This window comes from Xiphophorus maculatus, chromosome 7, assembly GCF_002775205.1.
Source record: "Xiphophorus maculatus strain JP 163 A chromosome 7, X_maculatus-5.0-male, whole genome shotgun sequence".
NCBI lineage: Eukaryota > Metazoa > Chordata > Actinopteri > Cyprinodontiformes > Poeciliidae > Xiphophorus > Xiphophorus maculatus.
In genome coordinates, this window is record NC_036449.1 from 28,750,944 (window position 1) to 28,775,813 (window position 24,870).

Here is a 24,870-nt window from a genome sequence, read left to right on the forward strand (position 1 = left end):
TCAAAGACTTCTGTGTATTTTATAAAGTTTTTTTGTAGATTTATTTTAAAATTACGTAAAATTGATTGTGTATTTTTTTTCAGATCTCACTTCTTAGTGCTGAGAAAACATGTCAGAGTTCTGAGAAAAAAACATAAAATTCAGAGAAAAAAGTTTATATTCTGAGAAAAAAACATAAAATTCAGAGAAAAAAGTCTAGATATTGGAAGAAAAAACCCCAGAAATTTTAAGAAAAATTTCAGAGTTCTGAGAAAAAAGTGAAAATTCCTAGAAAAAAATCAAAATATTGAGATCAAAAGTGAAAAGTTTGAGAAATAGTAAATTTTTTTAGTGGCACTATTCCTCTTCCATAAGAGTCAGAAAAGCCTTATCAGACTAGCACTAATAAAAAGTCATTGGGATTAATTTGACCTCCAGTACAAATGTGGAGAACCTTGCTGACATTTTGGTGTCTACTTTTAAAACTAGACTTGAAGTGTTCCTTTAAAAAATATTTACAAAACACTTCAAGCTTAGGTCTGAACTTTGACTAGACATCTGAATAAACGTGAATGTAAATCGTTCCAATGTCGCTTTGGTTGGATGTTCAGGGTCGTTTTCCTGCTGGAATGTGAAACTTTTCCAACAAACTGGATTTTTGGGTTGCACTTTTCAGATTCTTTTGTCTTTCATTTCACACGTTTCCATTGTTTTCTTTCAGTGTGTCACATAAAAGCGAAATAAATTGAATGTTTGTGTTAATAATATGTCAAAACGGTTACAACTACTTTAGCAAGGCATTGTAAAATATGTTAGTCTTGTACGATATATATTATTGTTAATATTATTTTTTTAAATATTGTTTTTAACACTAAGAATCTTTTTGTGTGAACCTTTATATCTGTTGCTGCTATTAAATATCCCCGTTGTGGGGAAATAAAGGCTTTTTCTCTTCTGTTCTATTCAAATTGTGATACTATAAACTAGTATCACAATTTGATTATTGTTTAACAAATTTCTTGTTAAACAGCTACTAAAATCATATACCCTGAGCTGTAGACATACAGTTAACATGTTTTAAGATGATAAAGCAATGTATTAGAATTATCAGGGATTTTGAGACCAGAAAACAAATGTAATTAATGTAAGACTGAGTGATTTATCCATCTCAATAAGTCCAAAGCTGAAAAATAATTGTCTGCTGCCTTTTTCTTCTTTTCTTTTTTTTTCTTTTTTTTTTTTAGATGGAATTAAAAATTTTCTTTTTGTTGACAAAGAAGAATCCAATCTCAAATCAGGTCACTCTGGATAGAATACATCGGTTTTTCATGGAGATTTAACTTTCTCTAAGGTGTGTTAACACTTTCGCCCAGTAGGTGGCGGTAAGGCGCTACCGGCCAATAAGCGATGATGAAGAAGAGTCATTTTGTAAACATGGAGCAGTGATGGTGGGGAAGAGTGAAAACTACATGCTTTATAAACATTTTTGTTCGGTTTTTTGTTGTTGTTATTGAATTATGACATAAAGAGGGACGAATCTCGATAAGGGAGTTTATCTTTTTTATGGAACAAAGGATTTCATTCGTAAGTTTTTGCTTCGCTCTGTATATTACCTGTGTTTTGTTACCAAACTGTTCAAATAAGGGATTTAATGTTGAGTTTTCTGTTATTCTAACATCGCTATGTTAGAATAAAGGAGATCTAACAGAAAAACAAGAAATGAGAGAAGCTTTTAAAAAGGTAACGTGCTATAGTTTAAACACGTGGCGTCGAAATATACAATTAACATCACTTATAGACGAGTTTGTGTGAAATCAGGGTCAAATTAAAAGTTAAAATGGACGAAATTAGACGAGATGTTTGGGTTAATTACATAGGATATCCAGGTAGATTTAAATGTTAGCAGAAATTACAACGTCCTCAGATTTCACTGCAATCAGTGTTACTGAAACTTTCTGCTACTATCAGGCTAAAATAACACAACATTCAGAAAAAAGGGGATCAGTTTTCATTTCTGATCAGGACTGAACTTAATAATGGTATTTATGAAAACCATTTGTAAAAAAAAAGATGCATAATATGTAATCTTATGAAAATAGCATCATTTTGTGTCAGAAGAGTTTCAGAAAATATACCAAAATAACAGTGAATGAAAGTAGCAGGTGTAAATCTGAACGTCTGACCTCCTGGCCCTGGAGTTAATATTGTTCAAAGAAACGTCAGTTAATTTAGTTGATTGATTATTGCTGGAGAAACTCATGTCTAGCAGAATCTGGGTGATTTAAATATTCTACTTATTTTTGCTTGGATGTGATGAGGAAAGACACTTTGATTGTTTAATAAAAAATGTACCAATAGCATCAAATACTGTGTTTGAGCCTGACTTCATTGTAACAGACTTGTAAACACTGATCTGTGTGTGTTTCTCTCAGCTTGCAGGCAGATCTGAGGTCAACTAAGGATGACGTTTTGTCTCCAGGTCGCTCTGTGGCTTCGGTCCAGAGCTCCAGTTCACCTCGCCGGTCGAAGCGTCCACAAACTGTCCTCGCTTCGAAACACAACCTCACTTCCTCCCAAGAAGATGCAGAGCTTGCTGTACCCCTTCAGCGGCCTGGAGGCGCACCTGGACAGGTGCTCAGATGAGATTCTGTGATACATTCAACCCAAACTCTCTGCTGGGTGATGTTTGTTAATCAGCTGGAGTCATTTTTCAGGTCAGTGGACAGGATGCAGTTTCAGCTGTTTCATCCCTCTGTGGAGGACATGATGGAGGCGGAGAAGCTCTTCTGTTCTTCACCGTCTCACCGGATCGATTACTACGTCTCTGCAGAGAGGATGGACCACGCTCCCGCTCTGAAACAGCCAGAGGTTGGCACGCCGCCTCAGCGTTTTTAACTGTATCAGCCTTTAACGGAGCAGCATTATGTGTTTTCTAGGCACATCGGGCCATTTTATAGCCTAATCAAGTAACTGTGTTACCTTCAGTTGTTATAAAAATGCTGTACATATAAAATATGACTTAAAAGACATTTTGCTTTCTAATTTAACACCTTGAAATTGGCTGTCTGTCTCTTTAAAAACTGAAGTTTTTTCTAAAACTCCGCCTTCAGGAAGGCATCACATCACTCCTCTTCAACAATGTTTTTACCAGTGAAGTAGCTCGTACAAAGAGATTAGCAGATGCACAGTTCCACCATGTGTTTGCTAATTGCTGCTGGCTAGTCTACAGGAGCTGAGTGGGGGATTTGTAGGGAACTGCTGCTCTGTGAGGCAGAAGCTCTGAAGCTTGGAAACTGCAGCTTCTAAAGTTTCTGCCAATAAACTAAAATTATGAGATTAATCTCAGAAATTTTTGAGAAAAAAACATGAACATTTATGAGTTTTAAAATGCTAACATTCGTTAGAAAAACTCACATTTTGAGATGAATTATACAAATTTGAGATTTATTTTTTAAATGTTCAACTTTTGAAACTCTGAAAAATATTTCTAGAACATTTCATTTCATTAATTTAAAAATTTCAGATTTTTCTTATATACAATTTTTGTCTTTCCAACCTCAGAAATTTAGGAGTTTTTCTAACAAATTTTCAACTTTTCAAACCTGTTGTTCTAGAAAATTCCTGAGATTTTTGTGCAAAAATGTTGTCTCTTTTTAGATATAGAATGGCTGTAATATGCCGTCATACATTTGAGTAAAAACAAAAACAGTAACTGAGATTAACATGATAATAATTCAGTTCCAGGATTGCTTTTTATCATTGAATCCTGCCTGTAAATACATTTTTTTAATATAAAATCAATGAAGCTGCAGATTATGTCAGAGAATAAAAACCAGCACAGCTGGACGGCAGAAGAACAGAAGAGCGAAACTTCCTGCTATCTTCTAGAAATATAGAGCAAGTCTGTAAAACATCTACCATAATATCTCTCCAGTCCCTGCAGCCTCATGCATTAGTAAGCAGGCGCAGGCAGCTGATGATAAATGTGCAGATTTAGCATCGTTCAGACCGGACAGCATGCCGGGTCGGTTCCCGCTCCATCAGTCTGTGAGCTGTCGGCGAGACGGATGAGTCCGAGTCGCGTCCAGAGACGGTACTCTGATGGGAGTAAAAACCACAAAAATACATCAGCAGGGCTTTTTGGTCATTTCTGGGTTATTGGGATGCAGTGCAGAGTCGAAGTGATTCACCTCAGCTTGTGTTTTCAGGTGTGTTTCATCGGCAGGAGCAACGTGGGGAAGTCGTCGCTCATCAAAGCTCTGTTTTCCCTGACTCCGGAGGTGGAAGTCCGAGTCTCCAAAACTCCAGTGAGTTCGCCGGAGAAACTTCACCTAGAACCTTTCAGCTTCCCTTTGTTTCTGCTCAGACAGGTTGATTACTTCTGTCTGGCAATAAACTGTCACTGCTGAGAATTACAAGGTTGATCATTTGACTCTGAACCAAGAATGTAAGTTATTGATCTAATCAAATCTGTCATATTTTATTTTACTGAAGCTTTTCGGGAAAAAAATGAAAGAAAAACACACAATGGCTATTCTGTCCTGTCAACAGTGTCATTGTTTCAAATCTTGAATTGCCACTGTTTCTTAATCCATCAGTCAACCAAGTTTATTTGTACAGCATATTTCAGCAACAAGGCAGTTCAAAGTGCTTTACGTCACACAAACACCAAAATAAAACTCGTAGAACACAACATACAGTAAATCAGTAAACATTAGAAAGAAATTGCTGCTGTAGCGACAAAATAATAAAGTCAAACAAAAGTTTGATGTAAATAACCTCTTATTTTGAGTTTTCAAGCATTTTGTTTTCTCTCCTTCAGGGCCACACCAAGAAGATGAACTTTTTCAAAGTGGGCAAAGCGTTCACCTTGGTGGACATGCCGGGTTACGGACACAGAGCGCCCAGAGACTTTGTTGACATGGTGGAGCCTTATCTTTACACCAGGAAAAAGTGAGTGCTGGTCTAACATGTAAATCCAAGTATTGTGTCAAACAAAGCTGAGATCTTTTATTCTTTGCCGTGACAGACATTTTATTTCATCACTCGGTGTTTGTGGTTTTATCCACCAGGTGGTGCTGCAGCTCATTGCTGTTTTATGTTGTGAGAATTTATTTGTTTCCTGAAAGAAGTGATTTAAAAATTCATCAGTGAAGAGCCATATTTGTATTTTATTTCTGGTGAGTGATGTGATTAATTTGCTGATGTCTGGTTTCTTCCAGTCTAGTCAGGACATTCCTGCTGGTGGACGGCAGTGTTGGTCTGCAGACAGCCGACCAGATTGCCCTGGAGATGTGTGAGGAGACCAAATGTCCATATGTGGTAAAAATCTCACGTTTTCGTCTTTTGGAGTTAAATTAAACAAATATCTAACATTTAGCTCCAACATAAGTCAAGTCAAGTTTATTTGTAAACCACATTTCAGCATAAACCATAAAAACATATTACAAGAATGAATTATGAAACAAGCAATAAACATTTTATCAAATACCATCATCAAGAAAATATAAAATACATTGATCAGTGATCAATGTATTTTAATATGACTCAAAGGCCAACTTTTTAACTGTCTTTATGTGGCTCTGAAGGTTCAGGTCAGAGTTCATCACTACACCCAGATTTCAGGCCTGATTGCTAATTTCTAAACTCTACGTTGTTCCTCTTTAGGTCCAAATGGAGCCTGAGTTTTGTTTCTGTTCAGCTGGAGAAAGTTGTGGCACCTCTACACATTTATTGTTTAAACATTGACTTCAGTGTGTCCATTGTCGCCCGTTTACATTGTGATGTAGAACTGTGTATCATCTACATAGATATGGTAACTTGATATAACCTGAGCCAGTGGGAGTATGAAGATATTAAATAGGAGGGGCCCCAGGATTGAACCTTGTGGTACCCCGCATGTGATTTCTGTCCGTTCTGATGAGAAGTTACCTGTTGACACAAACAAGTCACTACTTTTTATATAAGACCCAGACCAGTCCAGTACTGGTCCAGAGAGTCTGACTCAGCTCTTAAACTGTGGTCAACAGAGTCCAACAGAACCAAGACTGTGGTTCTTCCACTCTGACATAGCTGTATTTCAATCTAATACAGAAATCATAAAAGATTTGCATCCATAACTGATCGATAAAAATCCTTAAACCATCTCTGGAAACGTCGGAGTCCGAACTGTCCGATGTTGGACCTTGCAGTGTTTCATGGGACTTTAACCCCTTTTTCCGTCCTTCTTAGCTTCCACTCATCCTTCTCCCAGATGCTCATCGTGTCCACAGTGAATTAATGCTGAACGTTCCCACTCAGCTATTTAAAAACACCCAGAACCGCGACGGAATAACGAAGCACCGGCACTCTGGAGGGAGTCAGCGTTCAATTATTCACGCTGTCGGGTTATTAAGCTCTGCGTGTATGTGTATTAATCATAATCAATAATTAAAAGTTCTCTTTATTGTACAGCAGTAGTTGGGGACTTCATTGACTTTATCGCTGCATACTCTGCCATCTAATGGGCAGCTAGTGCAAGTGCGCAAAAATATTTTGAACATCAAATAACTAAAAGCTAATAGAATTATTAAAAATATAATAATTCCAAGACTAATTTTGTCTTGGAAGGAAATGGTAATTAATTAAAAAGTAAAAATGTTTATTGTTTTTAAGCTCTTACAGCAAACTTTCTCTATTTTTTATTTAACTGTCAATCTGTTATTATTGCCTGACTAATTTTTAATTTTGAAGAGCGAATGTTGTATTTTTTTGGAGGATTTTAAAAGTCTAAACTGCTGAACATGTTGCGGTTCAGATGGTGGCGACGAAGATAGATAAATGTGGGCAGGGGGCGCTGCTGACCAACCTGCTGAAACTTCAGGATGTGATCAACACTCAGACCAGCAGCTGCTTCCCCCAACCTTTTCTGATCAGGTGATGTTTTTACTTTCTCTCCTCACACGCACGCACGCACGCACACGCACACACTTTTCAGTTGCTGCAACATTAGTAAAACTACTAAAGATGTTTATCAATTCTGCAAAATTTACATTTGGATTTATAGCAAACATGCAGAATGTAATTTGGTCCACATGCAGGCCAGCAATAGCGAATCAGGTCTTGAATGTCCTCCAGGTAGAATAAGTGTTGTCATCAGACAGTTACGGAAGCATCTGACAGTCAATCAAAAGGTCAAAGGGCACAGATAATGCCTCATAAATGGCACAGAATGCATTACCAGCGATGAAGAGGGTTTGATTGAATGACGCAGGCAGTAAGATGGTGGATATAAGGGTTTCCACTCGTCCTTAAAAAGTCTTAAATTCATGTATCTAAAATTATGGACTTAAAATGACTTGAATTAATTTAAAAAAGGAAGTTGGCCTAAATATGTTAATCACAAGTCTTAAATTTTGTCTTACCAGGATTACTTAATCTAGTTATTGCTGGTTTTCTGGACGAATTTGTACATTTCTATTGAGATAAAAGTCTATATTTTGAAAAGATTGTTCTTTTCAAAATATAGATTTTCTGACTGTATGTGTTCACCATAAACTGTCCTGGTGCTGCACTTACCCACTTCAGGGTTCCACCTTCTGAGTTCATGAAAATGACTTAATAAGTTACCACTAAGACTGAACTCAATGTACCTTTTCATTCCTTTCTGTTTTCACAGCTCTGTTAATTATTGGGGAATCCACCTGCTCAGATGCTTCGTTACACATGTGACAGGAAGCACCAGGCTGAGAGAGACGTCAAAAAGTTGATAAAACACCAGAGAGTTTCACTGAATCATGACCTTGCAGAGGCTTTTTTCTGTTTTCTGTTCACACGTCCTAAATCATACATGTCTGCTGCTGCTCCGGTTTTCTTTCTAATAAAATCTTTAAATGATATGTTTGGTATTTGATGGATTGTTTTTCACATTTTCTTGAATTAAAAATCTTATTAATGTCCTGCCAGATATAATCAGCGGTGCATAGAGAACCCAGAAATTGTACTCAAGTAAAAGTGGCACTGCTTCAACATATTTTTACTCAAAGTAAAAAGTAGCCATTCAAGAGTAAAAAAGCATTTAGTAAAAAAGTTTACTCAAGTACTGAGTAACTGATCAAATTATCAATCATTTAATATTCAAAAAGGACGTCATGAGATGTTATTTTAGTTGTTGCTCTGTTTTATTATGCTGCGTAAGTTTCCTCTTGTATTTTATAACTTTGCGAGTTTCTCGAGGATACAAAGTGCAGGTTTCTCCAAATAGAAACATCTGTTTTTCATTCTCCACCCTGTTGGATCGGAGGCTAAGAACATAATCATATTTTAGCTGATGTTGGTGAAATGCTGTGGTTCAAGACTGGATGAAATAAAATGCAACATGCATCACAGTAAACCTTTTTAATGTTTAGCCCAGACAGCAGGGATCTCTACGGGTTATTTATGTAAAGCAGAGGCAGTTTCAGTGTTTCACATCTTAGCAGCAAAGGTCAAAAAACTGTAGGGAAACATGTGCAGCTTTTAAATAATGTTCATAAAAGCACAATTAAAATTAAATATAAAAAAATAAGCACTTTACCTAGAAGTAATGTGTAAAATAAAAACCTTTTACCATTCAGGGATTAAGTAATGTGTTTCATAAGTTTTATGATCACATAAAACTTGTGTAGTGCAGGCAACTCATTACGCAACAGTAGTAAACAAAAGAAGTTAAAACCATTAAGACATGTTGTTATGTGTTACACCTTTACAGGCTGAATAAAGACTTCCATCTTTCAGTTTTATATCTTTCATCTCTCTTTCCATTTTTCTCTCAACCAGCAGCTTTCTTGGTTGGTCCATTTAATTTATCAATCAGCTGAAATCTGTCACTATTGTTGCAGATTACTAGCTAATCACAAACTCACAAAGCAAAGCCTACAACAATATTAACAAGAAAAAGTGCAGTGCTCTGCAAAGCAAATAGAAATATAAGTTTTAAACAATAATACAGTCACATTGATGGTCCAAAGTTAGCAGCATGGATTCAAGCTGATTCCTTTATCAGATGGCAACTAAATGTTAGCTTAAACTATTAGCCACCAAACCCGCTAACCTGTTAAACTACAACATTGTTTTTTTTCCAAACCAAGTAATGTTGTAAACTGTTCATATATATGGCACTGTAAAAATGAAGCATGTATCTTTATGTGATAAATTTATAAAACTCATCTAGCGATAGATAGCTGAAAGTGACCAATCATGGACATGTTATTGCTTTCTACACTTTCCTAATGTCTCTTAAGCATGTAAGAGTTAATACTCATTAGTGGTGAATTAAAATCTTGCTCCTGTCAAGTTTTGGCATGAATTTTGCACCGTACACAGCAATACTTAAATCCACTGGTTCCAAAATTTGGGTACAATAATTTCTTTCCACCCCTGATGGCTGGTAAATGCACATCATGGCCACGTTTAACCAAAACCAAATTCCCTGCTCAGATGGCCTTCACTCATTCAATCTACAAGACAAAGAGCTTTATATCATAAAAACACAAAAATAGTCACCAATTGAGAAACTAATAACATTTTGTCAAGCGCCATCATCAAAATACATCAAATATGTTGGTTAATGTTCCATTTGTTATGGTTCAAAAGCAACTAAGTAACTCAGTGTTTTGTCTGTTTTGCAGTTTTCTAGACATTTTGTTCCAGATTTGTGGTGCATAGAAGCTAAATGCTGCTTCTCCATGTTTGGTTCTGGTTCTGATGCAGAGCAGAACCAGAACCAGCAGATCTTTAGTGTATTTTACTGCTAAGCCATTTATAAAGTAACAGAAATATTTTAAAGTCCGTTCTCTGATCTGTAGCAGTTGCTGCCGCTGGATGAGTTTCTCTAGATCTGGCTGAAACATTAGTCCTGTAATCCCGGAAATGTTCTTCAGGTGATAGAAGGCCGACTTTGTGACTGTCTTTATGTGACTCCGAAAGTTCAGGTCGGAGTTCAGCCTGATCTCTAGTTCCCAGCTGCAGTAACTGAAGCTGTGCGTTGACTCTAGATTGTTCCTCTGTCGGTCCAAACATAATAACGTCAGTGTGTTTGGTTTTAAACATCCGTTCAGTGATTGGATGGGTTCAGAGTCACCTGGTAGAGCTGAGTATCATCTGCATAGTTATGGTAGCTAATCTTATTGAATAATAACTCAATGCTCTCCTTTATTGTACCTAATTTTCTAAACATAACTCCTGATTGACCAAGTCTCCTATATTCGCTGTATTTGGGTCAAATTAGGTCTAGATTAAAACTTTTATTCTTAACTGTATGTGCATTCGATGAGTACTGCTTTCAATATCTTTTCACACTGATCCGTCACTCCAGAAGTTAATGATTGTTTTTTTTGGATTTTCATCCATCCATCCATCCATCCATCCATCCATCCATCCATCTTCTTCCGCTTATCCGAGGTCGGGTCGCGGGGGTAGCAGCTTCAGAAGGGAGGCCCAGACTTCCCTCTCCCCGGCCACTTCTTCTAGCTCTTCCGGGGGAATCCCGAGGCGTTCCCAGGCCAGCCGAGAGACATAGTCCCTCCAGCATGTCCTGGGTCTTCCCCGGGGCCTCCTCCCGGTGGGACGTGCCCGGAACACCTCACCAGGGAGGCGTCCAGGAGGCATCCTGACCAGATGCTCCTCAACTGGCTCCTCTCGATGTGAAGGAGCAGCGGCTCTACTCTGAGTCCCTCCCAGATGTCTGAGCTTCTCACCCTATCTCTAAGGGAGAGCCCAGCCACCCTACGGAGAAAACCCATTTCGGCCGCTTGTATCCGCGATCTCGTTCTTTCGGTCATGACCCAAAGCTCATGACCATAGATGAGGGTGGGAACGTAGATCGACCGGTAAATCGAGAGCTTCGCTTTTTGGCTCAGCTCTCTCTTCACCACGACGGACCGGTACAGCGCCCGCTTGACAGCAGACGCTGCGCCAATCCGCCATTTTCATTTGAGATCAAAATCGCTGGTTTTCTGTAGATAAATTAAAAGTCTTTGCAAAGAATTTTGCGACATTTGCGCTTATGGATGACTGTAAATCTGATTTTTTTGTTTTGTTTTACGCCTGAGGCAGCAGTGGAGAGGAAGGAAGGAACACTGCCACCTGCAGGTGGGAGTTAGCATCTGTTAACCCAACGTTTTTGACCATTCTTAGAGGAAAATTAGCAATTAATGCACACTGACACTTTGTGAATTTGAGAAAAACTGGAGGGACTGATTGATTTGATTTGGCAGCAAGCAAAAAAAAAAAACCTGATTGATAAAATAAAATTTAAGCACATAAGGTTTTAACTCTGGAGTCCAGAGGGCCACTTAAAAAGCTATGGTACGCCAGATTTGGCCCCCAAACCTTGAGTGTAACAGTCTTCAACTTTAAAAGCCTAGTAAAACTTTAATAACACTTTTAATTAAGTTCTTGTAAATTAGTAATGGAAATATTTCCAGTAGTAAAGGATCAAAAGCCTCCTGATTGCGTATCTAAATTTGCTGAAACATAAAAGGCGTGTTTGGTGTGTCACTCAGTGGAACGAGGAAAAAGATCATTCCTCAAAGACAGTCTTATCAGATTTTACGTGAGTTGCCAGCTTTTATGTTTTCGTCTCCATCGCCCCTGTCCTTTATTCAGTTTGCAGTAAACTTTAAGTATCTGCTGCTTTTGTTGTGTAACTAGGTGTGCAAAGGTTTGTGTGTTGGCTTGGCTGTTATCTTGGGAGATCTGCCCTCAGATAACGATCTGATCTGATACACCCACAAGGAAGAGGAGATAAAACATTTTGGGAATTTATCCGACTGACTGGATCGTCTCGCAGGAGGACTGCGGACAAAGTTAAGAAAAAGATATGGAGACTTTCCACTGATAGACATTGACCCCTGTAGAGGTTCATCTACATAAAGGAATGAGTCACATTATACAGCAATGTGAATATGTTTTATGGTCTCTGCTTGAAATGTGGCTGCATTCAACTTAAAAGAAAAAGAAATAAAAGTTTTTTTACTGATTTGGAAAAATAAGTTAGGATAAAATCTTTAGAGTAACTAAAACGCTAAAATCAAGTCTATGTGATGAATTTCTAAAAGTTACTCTTATCAAGGAGGGATGAAAATGAGCCCATGTAGATTGTCCATTATCCTGAACCCTTAAAGAGTAGAGTGTCAAAGTCCTGCACCAAGTTACACCTGATAGTCCGGTAAACTCGGTTCAGTCGGAACCAAATTTGCAACATTTGTTGCATTTTCAGCTGCTTTGGTTCTCTTTCACACTGCACTGTACCAAACGACCCAAACTAATCGAAAAATCTGTTCCCCTCCTCACCTGTGGGGGCGCTGCACCAAGAACCACAGAAGGAAGCAACACATAAAACCTCTGAAGACACTGAGCGCAACTTCCTTCTTCACAAAATGTAAACAAAAGTGGAGTGGGATCAGATTTTAGCAGTTGTAGGATTTCTCTTTTGTCTTTGGTAAAAGATAACAAGCCATTTTCCTGCTAGCGCTAAGCTAACATGTTTGTTTTGGTTGTATTTACCCAGAATGCCCTGCGTGCAGTCCACTTCTTGCTTTTGGAGTGGTCTCCAGTCCGCTTGCCGTTCACATATACATTCAAACCACGCAATAGATCACTTCAACTGAACCGAGACTTAACCACATCAGAGTTCAATTGTGCGTTCACATCTCCCCAAACGAACCAGACTTTCTAGGCAAACGGACTGGAGTTGGATTAAAGCAGAGTAAACGAGGCTGGTTTGAATGCGTCCTAAATATCTCAGGTCTTGTTCACAAATGAGGGAAAAATGGAGAAGAACAACTGATGGATTAGTTCGTATTGGTCTGTTGTGGTTAAGAGAATAGAGCCGAAAGACGAAGCTCTCGGTTTATCAGTTGACCAACATTCCAACCCTCATCTATAATCACCAACTCTGGGTAGTGATTATATCTGGTTTTACCTTTTCGCTAACGTTTTGCTATGTAATGAGCCAACTTGGTTGTGAAGACGCTACGCTATGAAGCTTACTGGAAATTTTGTGCATTGTGAGCAACTCCATAGGAAGAGCCATGACATCTTTGCCAACAATAAAATTCAAATGGCAAAGGTCAACTGAGTAAAGTTACCTTTGTTTATTGCACTGTTGAGGTTATATGCTTTTATTTTGGTAGCTTTCTTGTGAATGTAGCCATTCTGAAAAGTTAACAGCAAAGAAACTGAAAAAAGGATCAAAAGCGACTCAATTTTAGCTTCAGTCATTTATGGAAGAAGGTTACATAAAGTGGGACTGAAGTATGTTTGAGTGAATGTTTATGGAAAAACCTGCGATTGCTAGTATTAATGAAAAGAACTGTACGGATGCAATGGGCTATGCTCAACAACGGATGGTGAAAACGATTGTAACTATTATTTGTTCCTGTCTAGCTCGTATGTTGGTTGATGATACGGATGGCTTTAGTAATTTGACAAAAATGTCTTAAACATTCAAACATTTTGGAAGCATTTTGAGTAATTTGATCAACGCGTCAGGAGGGAGGAGCTGTGGGTCGGTTTCTAAGCTAACTGTTTCTAAACACCGCCGTCTGTGAACCCCAACTGTTAGTTCACAGACAAATTGGCTCGACTCGAACAAGTTCAGTCGCTCTGTTTAATACTCCCGTCCCTCACTTCCGACATTAATAAGTGACGTAGTTACAAAGGGTCAATATCTGACAAAATATGATATTCATTGTAAAGATTTGATTAGCAAAAAAATGCTAAAAATACTAAAAGGCTAATTGGATTCCAGTTGAGTAGGAACTTCTTTCTTCTGCGCGTCTGACTAGATGTTGAGCAACAGTTTGTTAAACCAACAGATTGACCACAGAAAGCTTTGTAATTGTCCTTTAATTGTAGTTTTTACTGCAAATGATGAGGAGGTGAAATTGTTGAAGCCGTCGCCATATTCTCGTTAAAGTCGCGTGCCAGTAAAACCTCCCCCTCCTCCTCCAGCGATAACTCTCTGGATTTTATGTTCCTGTCACAAACCTAATGGCTTGTCCATTTAAAACACTGGGTAACCACGGCAACGCCAGCCCGTGTCACCGACTTTTTAACAGGTGAGACCAAAGTGCGAGTTGAAGAAGCACATTTTGAGCGGCATTATGAGTGAGCGTGTAATGGCGGCCGGTTAAACGATGCACACAGCAGTGAGTATGCAAACGTTTTCCCTCCAGAGAGAGGAGCCGCCATCAGCTGACCAGGAAGATCAATTACATAAATGATATTTTTAACGACGTCATAAAAAGATTAATAAATGTTGCGATGAAAAAAAAAATCAACAAGAATGTTTGTGCTCATATGTATCTGAGACGCGCATTATTAGAGAATTATGCAAATTTCTTCTGCAGTACAGGTTGGAATTTCCACTTTTAACACGTATAACTTACATTTTTATCTTAATATTATCTGTATGTTGTGCATTTAAATGGCCGGCTTTCATGTGAGTAAAATGTCTGGATACATGTTTTAACTAAAAATGCATAAGATTCAGACACACACCGATAGTTTATGTCAAAGTGAGACTTCTTGTTTGTTTTCAATCTTTGTTGTTTTTTCTGTCTGCTGAGTCTGTTGAACCATTTTAAATGCATGATAAAACTTTATATCCTATTCTAACACACAATACACAAACATTTTCTACTGAGACTGAGTGTGTGATTGAAAATATTGTTTAGAAAAGTATTTTGTAATTATTTGTATTAATTTAGTCCCTAAAATGCCGGAATTTGAACATAACTTCATATTTTTGTTTGTTTACATCACGTTTAACCTGAGTAAAAATATGTTGAAGTACTTCTAGTCTTACTTTAGTGCAATTTATGGCTGCAGAACTTAGTCATTTCTCGGTTTTGTCATTTTCACCTAAATTACAGCAAAATGAAACCAAACTGTGGACCAAATCATCTTTATTTAAGAAAAGTCCTCTTCCATTTTTTTATATATGCAGACATATTCATTAAATTAGGATATACATACGTTTCCAGATTAAAATTACCTTTAAGCATTTTCCTTCAGACCAAATTTCTACTCATATTTTTTATTGATTGTAAAATTCTGACAGTAATGTTACATTTTCTGCCACTGTAAGCAGAAAATCACTAATTAAGATCAATAAAAACTTGTGAATAACAGATTGTGTGGAATTCATGCATATGACATGTTTAATTTATGGACTGGGTTTGTTAATGAGGCAGCTTGTGTTCTGTATCTGCAGCTCCACGTTGTTTTAATGATTTTAAAGAACTTTTCAGTTACTGCTTGCCTGGTTGTCCTTTAACTACACAGTTAGGCGCCTCTCCTCCAGACCGGAGCAGCTGCTCTCTCCGCTCATGAAGGTAAGAACATTCTGTAGATTTGTTAAGATTATGGTTCCCTTTAAATATCTGACTAAAACTTTGGTGCACTTGAATTTGAAGAAGCGTTTTAATGCTTTTATATAAGTCGTATTGAATTTTTTTTATTGTTTCCACACCTGGCATGTGCAGCTTATTGAACATCTATAAAACTCCTTCTTGGATGTTTTTTCCTTTTATTGTTTTACAACCTTGTGAAACTAGAAATTATTATGGGAGGATGGAAAACAAACATTTATATCATTGCAAACATAAATGGTATGTTTGTTTTCAGTACAAAACGGTTTATCTAACTAAAACGTTTGAGTTCAGCCAGATTGGCTGCAAAAGCATTGCTGATATTTGCAATTAATTTGATATTTATGTTTCTTTTTCTCTTGCCAGACACTAAATTAACACATTCTCATTAAAATTGCATATTTTTTTTTGTCTATTTCATGATTTCTCTGAGAGATTTCAGCCACACATGGTAGAAATGCCATTTTGTTTTGTTGGGACTGACTCAATTTTTTTAATTTTATTTATTTATTTGTATGCATTTGAGATTTATACATTTTCTAGCTCTGATAAGTGATTTCTGCCCTTTAATTTGGCTTTTAAAAATCTCACTTTTCTCAAAAGAAAGAGTAATTTTATTGTTTTACAGGTAAAAAAAAAAAATCCTGAATGTTCATTACTTTCAAATAAGTGTCTTAAACTACTTTTGTGAAGTATTTGGTACTTATTTGAACATAAAGTAGCATAAAAACTAAAAATGGAGCTGAAAAATGTGACATTCAGAAAATAAAACAGCGACAGAACCTTTTGCTGGTCACGTGTTATTTACATGTTGAACATTTTCTTTTGAATTAGTTTTAAAATAGGAGTAAATTAAAGTCTTTTGTTTGCACAGAAACTTTTATTCCTACATTAAAAGCAGACATAATTCTAATGTTTAGAGATATAAACGGCACACACTGAGATAAAACCGGGCACAAATCATTTTAAATCCAAACATTTTTAAAAATTTAACATAAGCAAATCTAGTGTGTGTGAAATCACCAGTTTAGGCTTTAAATCTAAAATACAGCTCAGAACTTTAACTCTGATTATGTAAAACGTAATAATATTCCAGTTCAGTCCAAATTTCCAAATACCTCAATTTTAATCAATTGAGGTATTGATTAACTCTGATTATGTAAAATGTAATAAAATTCCAGTTCAAACCTTGAATAGTTTGTTTTACAGGACTGGGCGGTTATGCCAAATATATTTTCATCCATGGGGATTTTTTATGGTTTTTAGAAATGTTGTAAACTCTGTGTGCAACAAGTTATTAGTGGTAAAGTCACGTGTTTGGATTATTTGTCTGTCAAACTCAAAGGGAGGAGTAGGGAATCTGCTGAATAAGGATTTTCCGATTGTATCCAAAAAAAAGTTTTTCTCTTATTCCAGTTTACAAGACAAACAAACCAAATCCACAATGTTTGAGTAGAAAATACAAAAATACCTCAAGATGAGTCTGCTCTTTGTATTTTGATTCACTTTAAACTTTTTTCTCACTTAATCTTGTAAAAATAAACGTAAATCATTTCTACCTATGAAAATATCTTGATTGAACAACACCCATTGTAAAAAATTTAATATTAAAATAAAAACATTAAGCTGGAGGAGGTAACTTTCTATTAAATGTACAAAGACATGCTATTCCTTACAAAGCATATTACAGCAATTGTAGATTAAAAACAGTAAAAAAGAGGAGTATATTTTTGCCAAAAAAGACATTTTTAAAATAATCTCAGAAATTTTCTAGGAAGAAAAACTTGGATTTTTTTCAAAAGTAAAAAATAAATACTTTTTTTAATTTTCTGAGTTTCAAAAGTCAAAAATTTTCAACATTGAATTCAGGAATTTCCACTTATTTCCAGAAAATTTCTTAGATTAGTCCCAAAATTGTTTGGCAAAAATTTAGTTCTTTTTTTCTCACACACTTTTAAGTTCCCTAATCCTGCTTTAGTTTGGACAATAAAATACACCGACATGCAAATTGAACGCTAATAATCTGAAGATTTCTGACATTTTAACAAATTACCCACTTTTCAAATTGAGAAATGTCCAAGTTTTCTTCTTCCAAATCTTGGGAACGCTCTCAATTTTTGACTTTTTTTCAACTTTTCAAAGAGAAATTTCCACATATTTTCAAAAATGTTCTGAGATGAATCCCAAATTTCTGAGTATTTCAAATTGAAAAATTTCCATGTTTTTTTTTCTTAAATATTTCTAAGAATAATCTCAAAATTTGAGTTTTTTTCTTGCAAATTTTCAACGTTTCAAGTTCAGGAAGTTCCAAGTTTTTCTAAAAGAAAATTCTTAGATTAATCTCAACATTTCACAGGTGTTTTTTGTTAAATATTTCTGAGAATAATCTCGAAATTTGAGTTTTTTTCTGTCAAATTTTCTACTTTTCAAACTCAGAAATCTCCTTCTTGTTTGTAGAAAATTTCTGAGTTTTTTTGGCAGAAATGTACTCCTCTTTTTAATCTACAGTGGCCCTAATACGCCATCGTAATCCCTTGTGGTTAAAATGTGCAAAGCATCTTTTCTGGCAGCTGAGGATGATGATGCTGCAGCAAAGCTGCCCAATAAAGTTTTAATTATCCAGGAGGCAATAAAAGGTTGCAGGCAGAGCAATCACATTCCATGTTACAGTTGGATTTATTTTTATATGCGCCATCCTCTGAACACTGACCCCATAAAACTTTAGGTATTGGTTAATTTTTTATTTTTTTCTTCCTTGATTATCCCTCCCAGCTTTATTTCTCTGAGCTGTGAGCATAAAAAGCAGAGAAGAGGAGTCGTCCCCTCACTTTCACCATCTTCCTCTGGACCAGGATCTAACCGCCGCATTATCCAACATGGCGACGATGACCTGCGACGCTCTGGCCACGGTCTGCTCCGGGCCGAACTGCCTCGTCCCTCCCAACAGCTTCAACGCCATCCTGGGCGTGGTGCTGAGCACGGTGCTCACGGTGATGCTGGCGCTGGTCATGTTCTCCATGGGCTGCACCGTGGACGCCTCCAAGCTGTGGGGCCACATCAGGCGGCCCTGGGGCATCTTCATCGGCTTCCTCTGCCAGTTCGGCATCATGCCATTCACGGCTTTTGCGCTGTCCTTGGCTTTCGGGGTGCTCCCGGTGCAGGCCATCGTCATCATCGTCATGGGCTGCTGTCCGGGAGGATCCAGCTCCAACATCATCTGCTACTGGCTGGACGGAGACATGGACCTGAGGTGAGACGTGGCTGGAAACATCCCAGATTACTTTGATTTCAAGTTATGTGTAGATTAAATCAGACTGGCCATTGCCAGAGTTGGTCACATTTACTTGAGTAGATTTTTGGAAAAATGTTCTTTTCCTTGAGTAATTTTATTATGAAGTATTTCTACTCTTACTTCAGTAAGACTTCTGGATTTTCTACACACTGAATGAAAAACAAACACTTTTTAACCAAAAATCCACCAGACACAGACACACACCTGCAGATTTTGTTAAAATTTCATACGTTTTTTATTGAAAGAAAACATTTATTTTGCCTGAGTTTGTAATTTGTTTTTCCTTATATGAATTATTGTCATTTTTTTCTTAAAATACCAAACTTTCCACTTAACTTTATGTTTTGGTCCATCTGATGGTGTCCTTTTTAAATATTAAATGATTGATTAATTGATTAGTTACTCAGTACTTTAGTAGACTTTTTACCAAGTACTTTTTCACTCTTGAGTAATTTCTTGGACGGCTTATTTTTACTTTAGCAACAAGGCAGTTCAAAGTGCTTTACATCATAAAAACCCAAAGACAGTAAACATCACATTCTGTCATTTCTGCTATTATTACACATTAAATATGTTGGTCAATGTTTCATTTATCCTGGTTTAAAAGCAGCTCTCACCATGAGGTGTTGGCCTTGCTTCAAAATATTGAATCAATGTTAAGATTTGTTCAGATTGGCATTTCTCTCTTTACAGTGGAGGGTGGTTGTTCACAGCAGGAAATTTCCGGTTAGCTTAATAGCTTCAAACTGGCGCATTGCGTACGGCACGGACAAATGTTAACGCTTGGGTCAACTTTAGAACTTCATCGCAGTCCAAGCCTCCAGGAAGCAATCGATTCTCAACATTTAAAAAAAAAGGTTTATATGTTTGTTACAACAGGTGACAGTTTATTATAAGACAGATAATCTATCAAAAGATTGATGCTCTCCACTTTCTCTGTGAGCTACTTTTGTCATCTAAAGAGATTTCCATTCCTGAGTCTTCCTGGTCAAAAACAACCAATCAGAGCCAGGAGGCGGTTCTTAGTGCTGTCAATTCTTCTCATGTACTCCTAAATGTGCTAATGGTAGAAAAGTAACTTACAGTTACAGGAGAATTGTTTATCAGCCGTTAAGATTAGCTATGCTAACTAGCCTTAGCATTCAGAACAGGGAGTGGATGAGGGCGATCAACAGCGCTAAGGCTCTGATTGGTTGTTTCTAGTTGGCTCAATTTTTTTCACAGATTTTTCTGTCTCATACTTTACTGTCATGATGACGGTTTCAACAAATAGGTTTTAAAAAAAAACTTCTAAAAGATACTACAGCTTTAAGTACACACATCTCTGGTATCTTAGAAACTATTCCTATTGGCAGATTATTTCACTTACAACATGAACAAAATGTCTTGTAAGTTGCTGAAATGTTATTAATATTAGTCTCACTTCAATAAATAAGATATTTGCACTATGAGCTGCATTTTTTTACTACTACATTTTTATTTATTCTCATTTCCTGTACAGTTTTATAGGTACAGGTAAAAAAGAAAACAGGTGATCCAAATTTTTAAAAAAGTTTTTAAAAGTAATCAAATTATGTTTATCCAAGTAAATATGTTAAGTTGTCATGTTAAACAAATAGAAATAAAGTAAGTTTGACAAATATATTTCAATTACATGTAACAAATTAACTATATTTTTTAAGTTGGAACTCAAAAATCTTTTCAGTGGATATTTTGTGTTTTAGACCTGTTGACCATAAATCCTGATACTGCGTCTGGTTCTAAAAGTGGAGAAGGTTTGAGGTTGGAACCAGTGGTCAAAAAGTGGTTATTCACCACATGGGGGCGCCAAAACGAAGCTGGAATAATTATTTCTGGTCTGGTCTGCATTCTGTGAACTTCAGAAAGTACTTGAATGTGTTCCAGGTTGGAAGCTTGCTTCTGTTTTTTGTTTTTTAACTTCAACTCTTCACTGTGAACTTGAGCCAATTTATAATCAATTAGACAAAAATCATCAGTTTGATATTTACTCCTTAGTTCTTCAGTGCCAACATGAGTGAAGTCCAGAACTTTTCCCCCTCAGTTTATCAAATCGTCTCGTTGTGTCCGGTGTCGTAAATCTAAACGTGATCTCCGCTTTCCGCCTCTGCAGCATCAGCATGACGACCTGCTCCTCCATCTTGGCTTTGGGCATGATGCCGCTCTGCCTGTTCGTTTACACCAGCGTCTGGACTTCCAGCGACACCATAAAGATCCCGTTCGACAGCATCGGTACGCTCACGGACCTTACTCACATTTTGAATGCGTTGTTATTTGTTTCCGACATTTTGTCTGTGTTTGCTCAGGGATCACACTCGCAGCCCTTCTTATACCCATTGCAGTCGGGATTTTTGTGAAAACCAAGTGGCCTCAATATGCGAAAAAGATCCTGAAGGTGGGAACGTTTTAGATTTCCGCTCTGATGATCTATTTGGAAATTCCAGGACAGACTTGGTGAATTTTTCTTGTGGCGGTTTTCAACAGGTTGGTTCCATCGCGGGTTTTGCTCTCATCATAATCATTGCCGTGGTTGGAGGCGTCCTCTACCAATCCTCCTGGGTCATTGCTCCCTCCTTGTGGATAATTGGAACCATCTACCCCTTCATTGGGTTTTTCCTTGGTTTCCTTTTGGCCCGGTTCGTTGGTCAGCCCTGGTACAGGTGAGCGAGAAAGGGAACTAGTCCTGTTCAGCCCAGTAATGACAGGTTTTGATATTTTTGAGGTTGCTCATTGTTTATTCTTTTTCTCAGATGTCGAACAATTGCGCTTGAAACTGGTTTCCAGAACTCCCAGTTGTGCAGCACCATCGTCCAGTTGTCTTTCAGCCCTGCAGAGCTGGAGGTCATGTTTGCCTTCCCCCTCATCTACAGCATCTTCCAGCTGGCTGCGGCCATCTGTGCTGTGAGCGGTAAGAGTCTCACAGGGAAACTGGCTTGGAATCGGGCTGAAAAGTCACAAATTCTGAAACGTTCATGAATTCTTTCTAGAAAATTTGAGATTAGTCTAACAAATTCTTAATGTTTCCTTGCAAATGTTTGACTTTTCCAAAACTCAAACATTGTCTCGGAAAATGTTTCAGTGAATCTCAGAAATTTTATAGAAAAAACTTGGAAACAATCAGATGAATCATAATTAATCGCTTTTTGAAATAGACTAAGTAATTAAATAATTATTTACTAGAGTATCCAGGCTAAAACATGTAATTTGTCTAATAGAAGTACAAGGAGCAGTAATTAAACTAAAACAATGCAAAAACTATGTATTTTGCATTCAAGAGGAAAAAATCCTTCATCTGTAAATATTTTCAACCCAGAACTCTTCGAGTGGCAGTTTTAGCTTCAGCTAGCTCAAATACTGTAAAAACACAAAAACCGTTAACATCTTTTTGACTAAATAATTTATCATTTGATAATCAGATCAGCTCTACATCGATGGTAAATCGAAGAGAGGGTTTATCTATCTGCAGATGCATCCTTTGCTACAAATACTACATTTGAGCATTTTAAGGAATACATTTTTTCTCGTTTTCTTTACCTAAAAAAGAAGTTCAATTATTTGTATATTTGCATTTTTTATGTATTTCAATTAATTTTAAACAGTTAAATGAAAAATATGCACATTGTGCTATTTTTTTTAATCAGATCACTTGAATAATCGTCAGAATAATTGATTAATCGCCAGAATAATAGATTAATCGTTTATTAATATAGTTGCTAGCTGCAGTCTTCTAGCTTGAAGTAAATGTTTTTGCCCTGCAGATCAGCTTCTCACTGTGCGTGCTTCCCTCCGCAGCCTACCAAGCGTACAAGAAGTGTTGTGGAAAAGGTGGCGGCGCAGACGATGAGCCCAGAAGAGAAGAAGATGAGCTTAAAAAGACGAGCTACGATCTGGATAACAAAGCCTTCGATTCCAACGAACTGAAGGGAACCTACTACATAAACCAGTGAGACTCCAACATGCTGCAGAAATCTTTAGACCTCCTGAAGACGCTACTATCACTGGACTGTGAACACACACCGCCCCCTAGAGGTTGAAATGCGTGATGCAAAGGAAAAATGCAACAGTAGACGGTGCGTGGCGCCGCTGACTGACCCAGTCTTTGTTTGAGCTTAATGTCCTGCTTTCTTTTAATTTATTCATGTAGATATTTAAAAACAGCTCCAGCTACACTGCAAAACCTACATTTTACCAAGTATTTTCTAGTGCAAATACCTTAGTACACTTGAAATAAGACAAAACTAACCTATAAGTAACTTTTAAGCAAGATATAGGAGTATGTTTTGGAAATAAATAAAAAATATTTCCTTAGTATTAATAAAAAAATTGCTAGTTTTTTTTATTAATACTAAGGGAAAAACTAGTATTAACAAAACTTTAATCAATATTAAGGAATTATTTACTTAAAACATAAATATATCTTGCCAAAAAGTTACGCGTAAGATAGTTTTGTGTACTAAGATACTGAACTAGGCCTGTCACGATAGCAAATTTTGCTCAACGATTAATTGTCTCAAAAATTATTGCGATAAACAATAATATTGTTTGAAGACCTTTTAACACTGATGTAATGGAAATGACGTAATAATGATGCAATTTCCTGCCAAAGATAGATACACTTTATTTTCAAAAGAACATTTAACACTGGAGCTGATAAACAAAACAAACAAAACAACCAAAAACAAAAATGAAATGGATTCTCAGTCTCCAATAACAAAAAACTCACTTGAAAAAAAACAACTAAACAACATAAAGCCAAAGTGTAAATAAATACTGCATTCAACCAAAAGAGTGCAGATTATGAAGTCTGTATATTATGTTGCCCTTCAGTAATAATTAGATTTAAATAGAGAAGATGGGCACATCGACTACCTGATGCAATAGTTCACACTACATGATTTTTTGCTCCTATTTTTCCCCATACAACAATCTTAAATCGTTGGTCTTCCTAAGATTGTGTGGTGTGTTATGGTAGATCGTCGTTGCCGCTCCGATCCAAATCAGGGGTTTTTCCCGACTGGGATCTTAACGCAGCCTGTTGAATGTGACAGGTAGCCAATCAGAAAGCGCGGATTCTCCTCCATGTTTTCTGAGAGGAAATTACGGAGGGGAATCCCAAAGAGCTGACACGGCGCAACCGGAAGTCTGAGATATGTGGAAACAACATTAATGTTTATTCAACATGCAAAGAATATAGAAATGACAAGAGGAGGAGTTGGAGCGAAATTGCTACTGCAGTTGATAAACCCGGTAACTTTTCAGCTGTTCTTCGTTAACGTGACGTAAATAGGTTATAATGATGTTCATTCAGTCAGGACTTTACGCTGACACTAGCCACATGCATTGCAGGTAGATTGTTGTAAAGCATTGATTAATGCCTGGTTTTAAAATTAGTTCACTGGACTTGTAGCCATTATTTTGTGCCCATTGTTGGACACCACACGGCAGGACCGAACCAGATCGAACCGTTATACCTAGGATTTCTGTCGGCTAATGTGTGGTCTGTCAGGGTTTGAAAATGGGCCGACAATCGGCCGACAGCTCTAAGATCGTGCAGTCTGCGCTGGGCTTTACACTGAGGAAATGAGGAAGGGAGGAGTGGGGGCAGGGGGGATCACCGGAGTTGAGCCTTTTTTCATTCGGTGTCATTAACAGAAAGAGGAAAAAGGCCGGAAGAGACGATAATGCCGATAATTAAAATGACGTTGATAGTTTTAATTTATCGTACCGTTTATCGCGACAGGCCTATACTGAACTAGAAATTAGACAAAAATAATTGGTGAAATTTTGTGTTTTTTGCTTTGAAATTTTCTATTTTATAGTTCAGTAGCTAAATATTCAGAGAAGATTTATCCTGATATATTGGAACTTAATAGGACTATGAGATGATTGTACAAAATGTAGCTTATCAACTGTTTGCTCAGAGAAATTGTGAATTTGTTGTCATAAAAATCTATTTTTGTTGTATTGCTCCTGTTTTGATATGAATGTAAGATCTTAATAAACTTCTTTATCTAAACATTGATCAACTGTGATGAGATATTCTCCTTTACAGGCAGAATTATTTCAAAATCTATGATGGAAAGTTGATGTTTGGACATCAAGTGCAACAAATATTTACTTTTTATTTTTAAGAGCATGTAGATTTGTACATTAACTCAACAACAATATAACATTTTTTGTTGAGTT

At 37.0% G+C, this 24,870-nt stretch overlaps 2 protein-coding genes across 4 annotated transcripts; both read left to right on the forward strand.

The window, feature by feature from the left end:
• Window positions 1-1,389: 1,389 nt before the first annotated feature.
• Window positions 1,390-7,856, forward strand: gtpbp8 (GTP binding protein 8 (putative)). 2 transcript variants are annotated; one of them, XM_005815820.3, is made up of 8 exons: window positions 1,390-1,563; window positions 2,412-2,610; window positions 2,694-2,847; window positions 4,188-4,286; window positions 4,802-4,932; window positions 5,202-5,301; window positions 6,776-6,894; window positions 7,637-7,856. In XM_005815820.3, the coding sequence occupies exons 2-8, from the start codon at window positions 2,441-2,443 to the stop codon at window positions 7,725-7,727; spliced, it is 864 nt and encodes a 287-aa protein (XP_005815877.1). In that variant the 5' UTR covers window positions 1,390-1,563; window positions 2,412-2,440; the 3' UTR covers window positions 7,728-7,856. The 2 variants fall into 2 exon arrangements, with proteins under 2 accessions (XP_005815877.1, XP_023192167.1); XM_023336399.1 differs by having other exon boundaries at window positions 2,459-2,610.
• Window positions 7,857-15,129: 7,273 nt separating this feature from the next.
• On the forward strand, window positions 15,130-22,880 carry slc10a2 (solute carrier family 10 member 2). Of its 2 annotated transcripts, XM_023336264.1 has the most exons (7): window positions 15,130-15,338; window positions 18,147-18,624; window positions 20,798-20,916; window positions 20,991-21,079; window positions 21,169-21,344; window positions 21,435-21,592; window positions 22,477-22,880. In XM_023336264.1, the coding sequence occupies exons 2-7, from the start codon at window positions 18,251-18,253 to the stop codon at window positions 22,629-22,631; spliced, it is 1,071 nt and encodes a 356-aa protein (XP_023192032.1). In that variant the 5' UTR covers window positions 15,130-15,338; window positions 18,147-18,250; the 3' UTR covers window positions 22,632-22,880. The 2 variants fall into 2 exon arrangements, with proteins under 2 accessions (XP_023192032.1, XP_005815878.2); XM_005815821.2 differs by lacking the exon at window positions 15,130-15,338 and having other exon boundaries at window positions 18,120-18,624.
• Window positions 22,881-24,870: the final 1,990 nt, after the last annotated feature.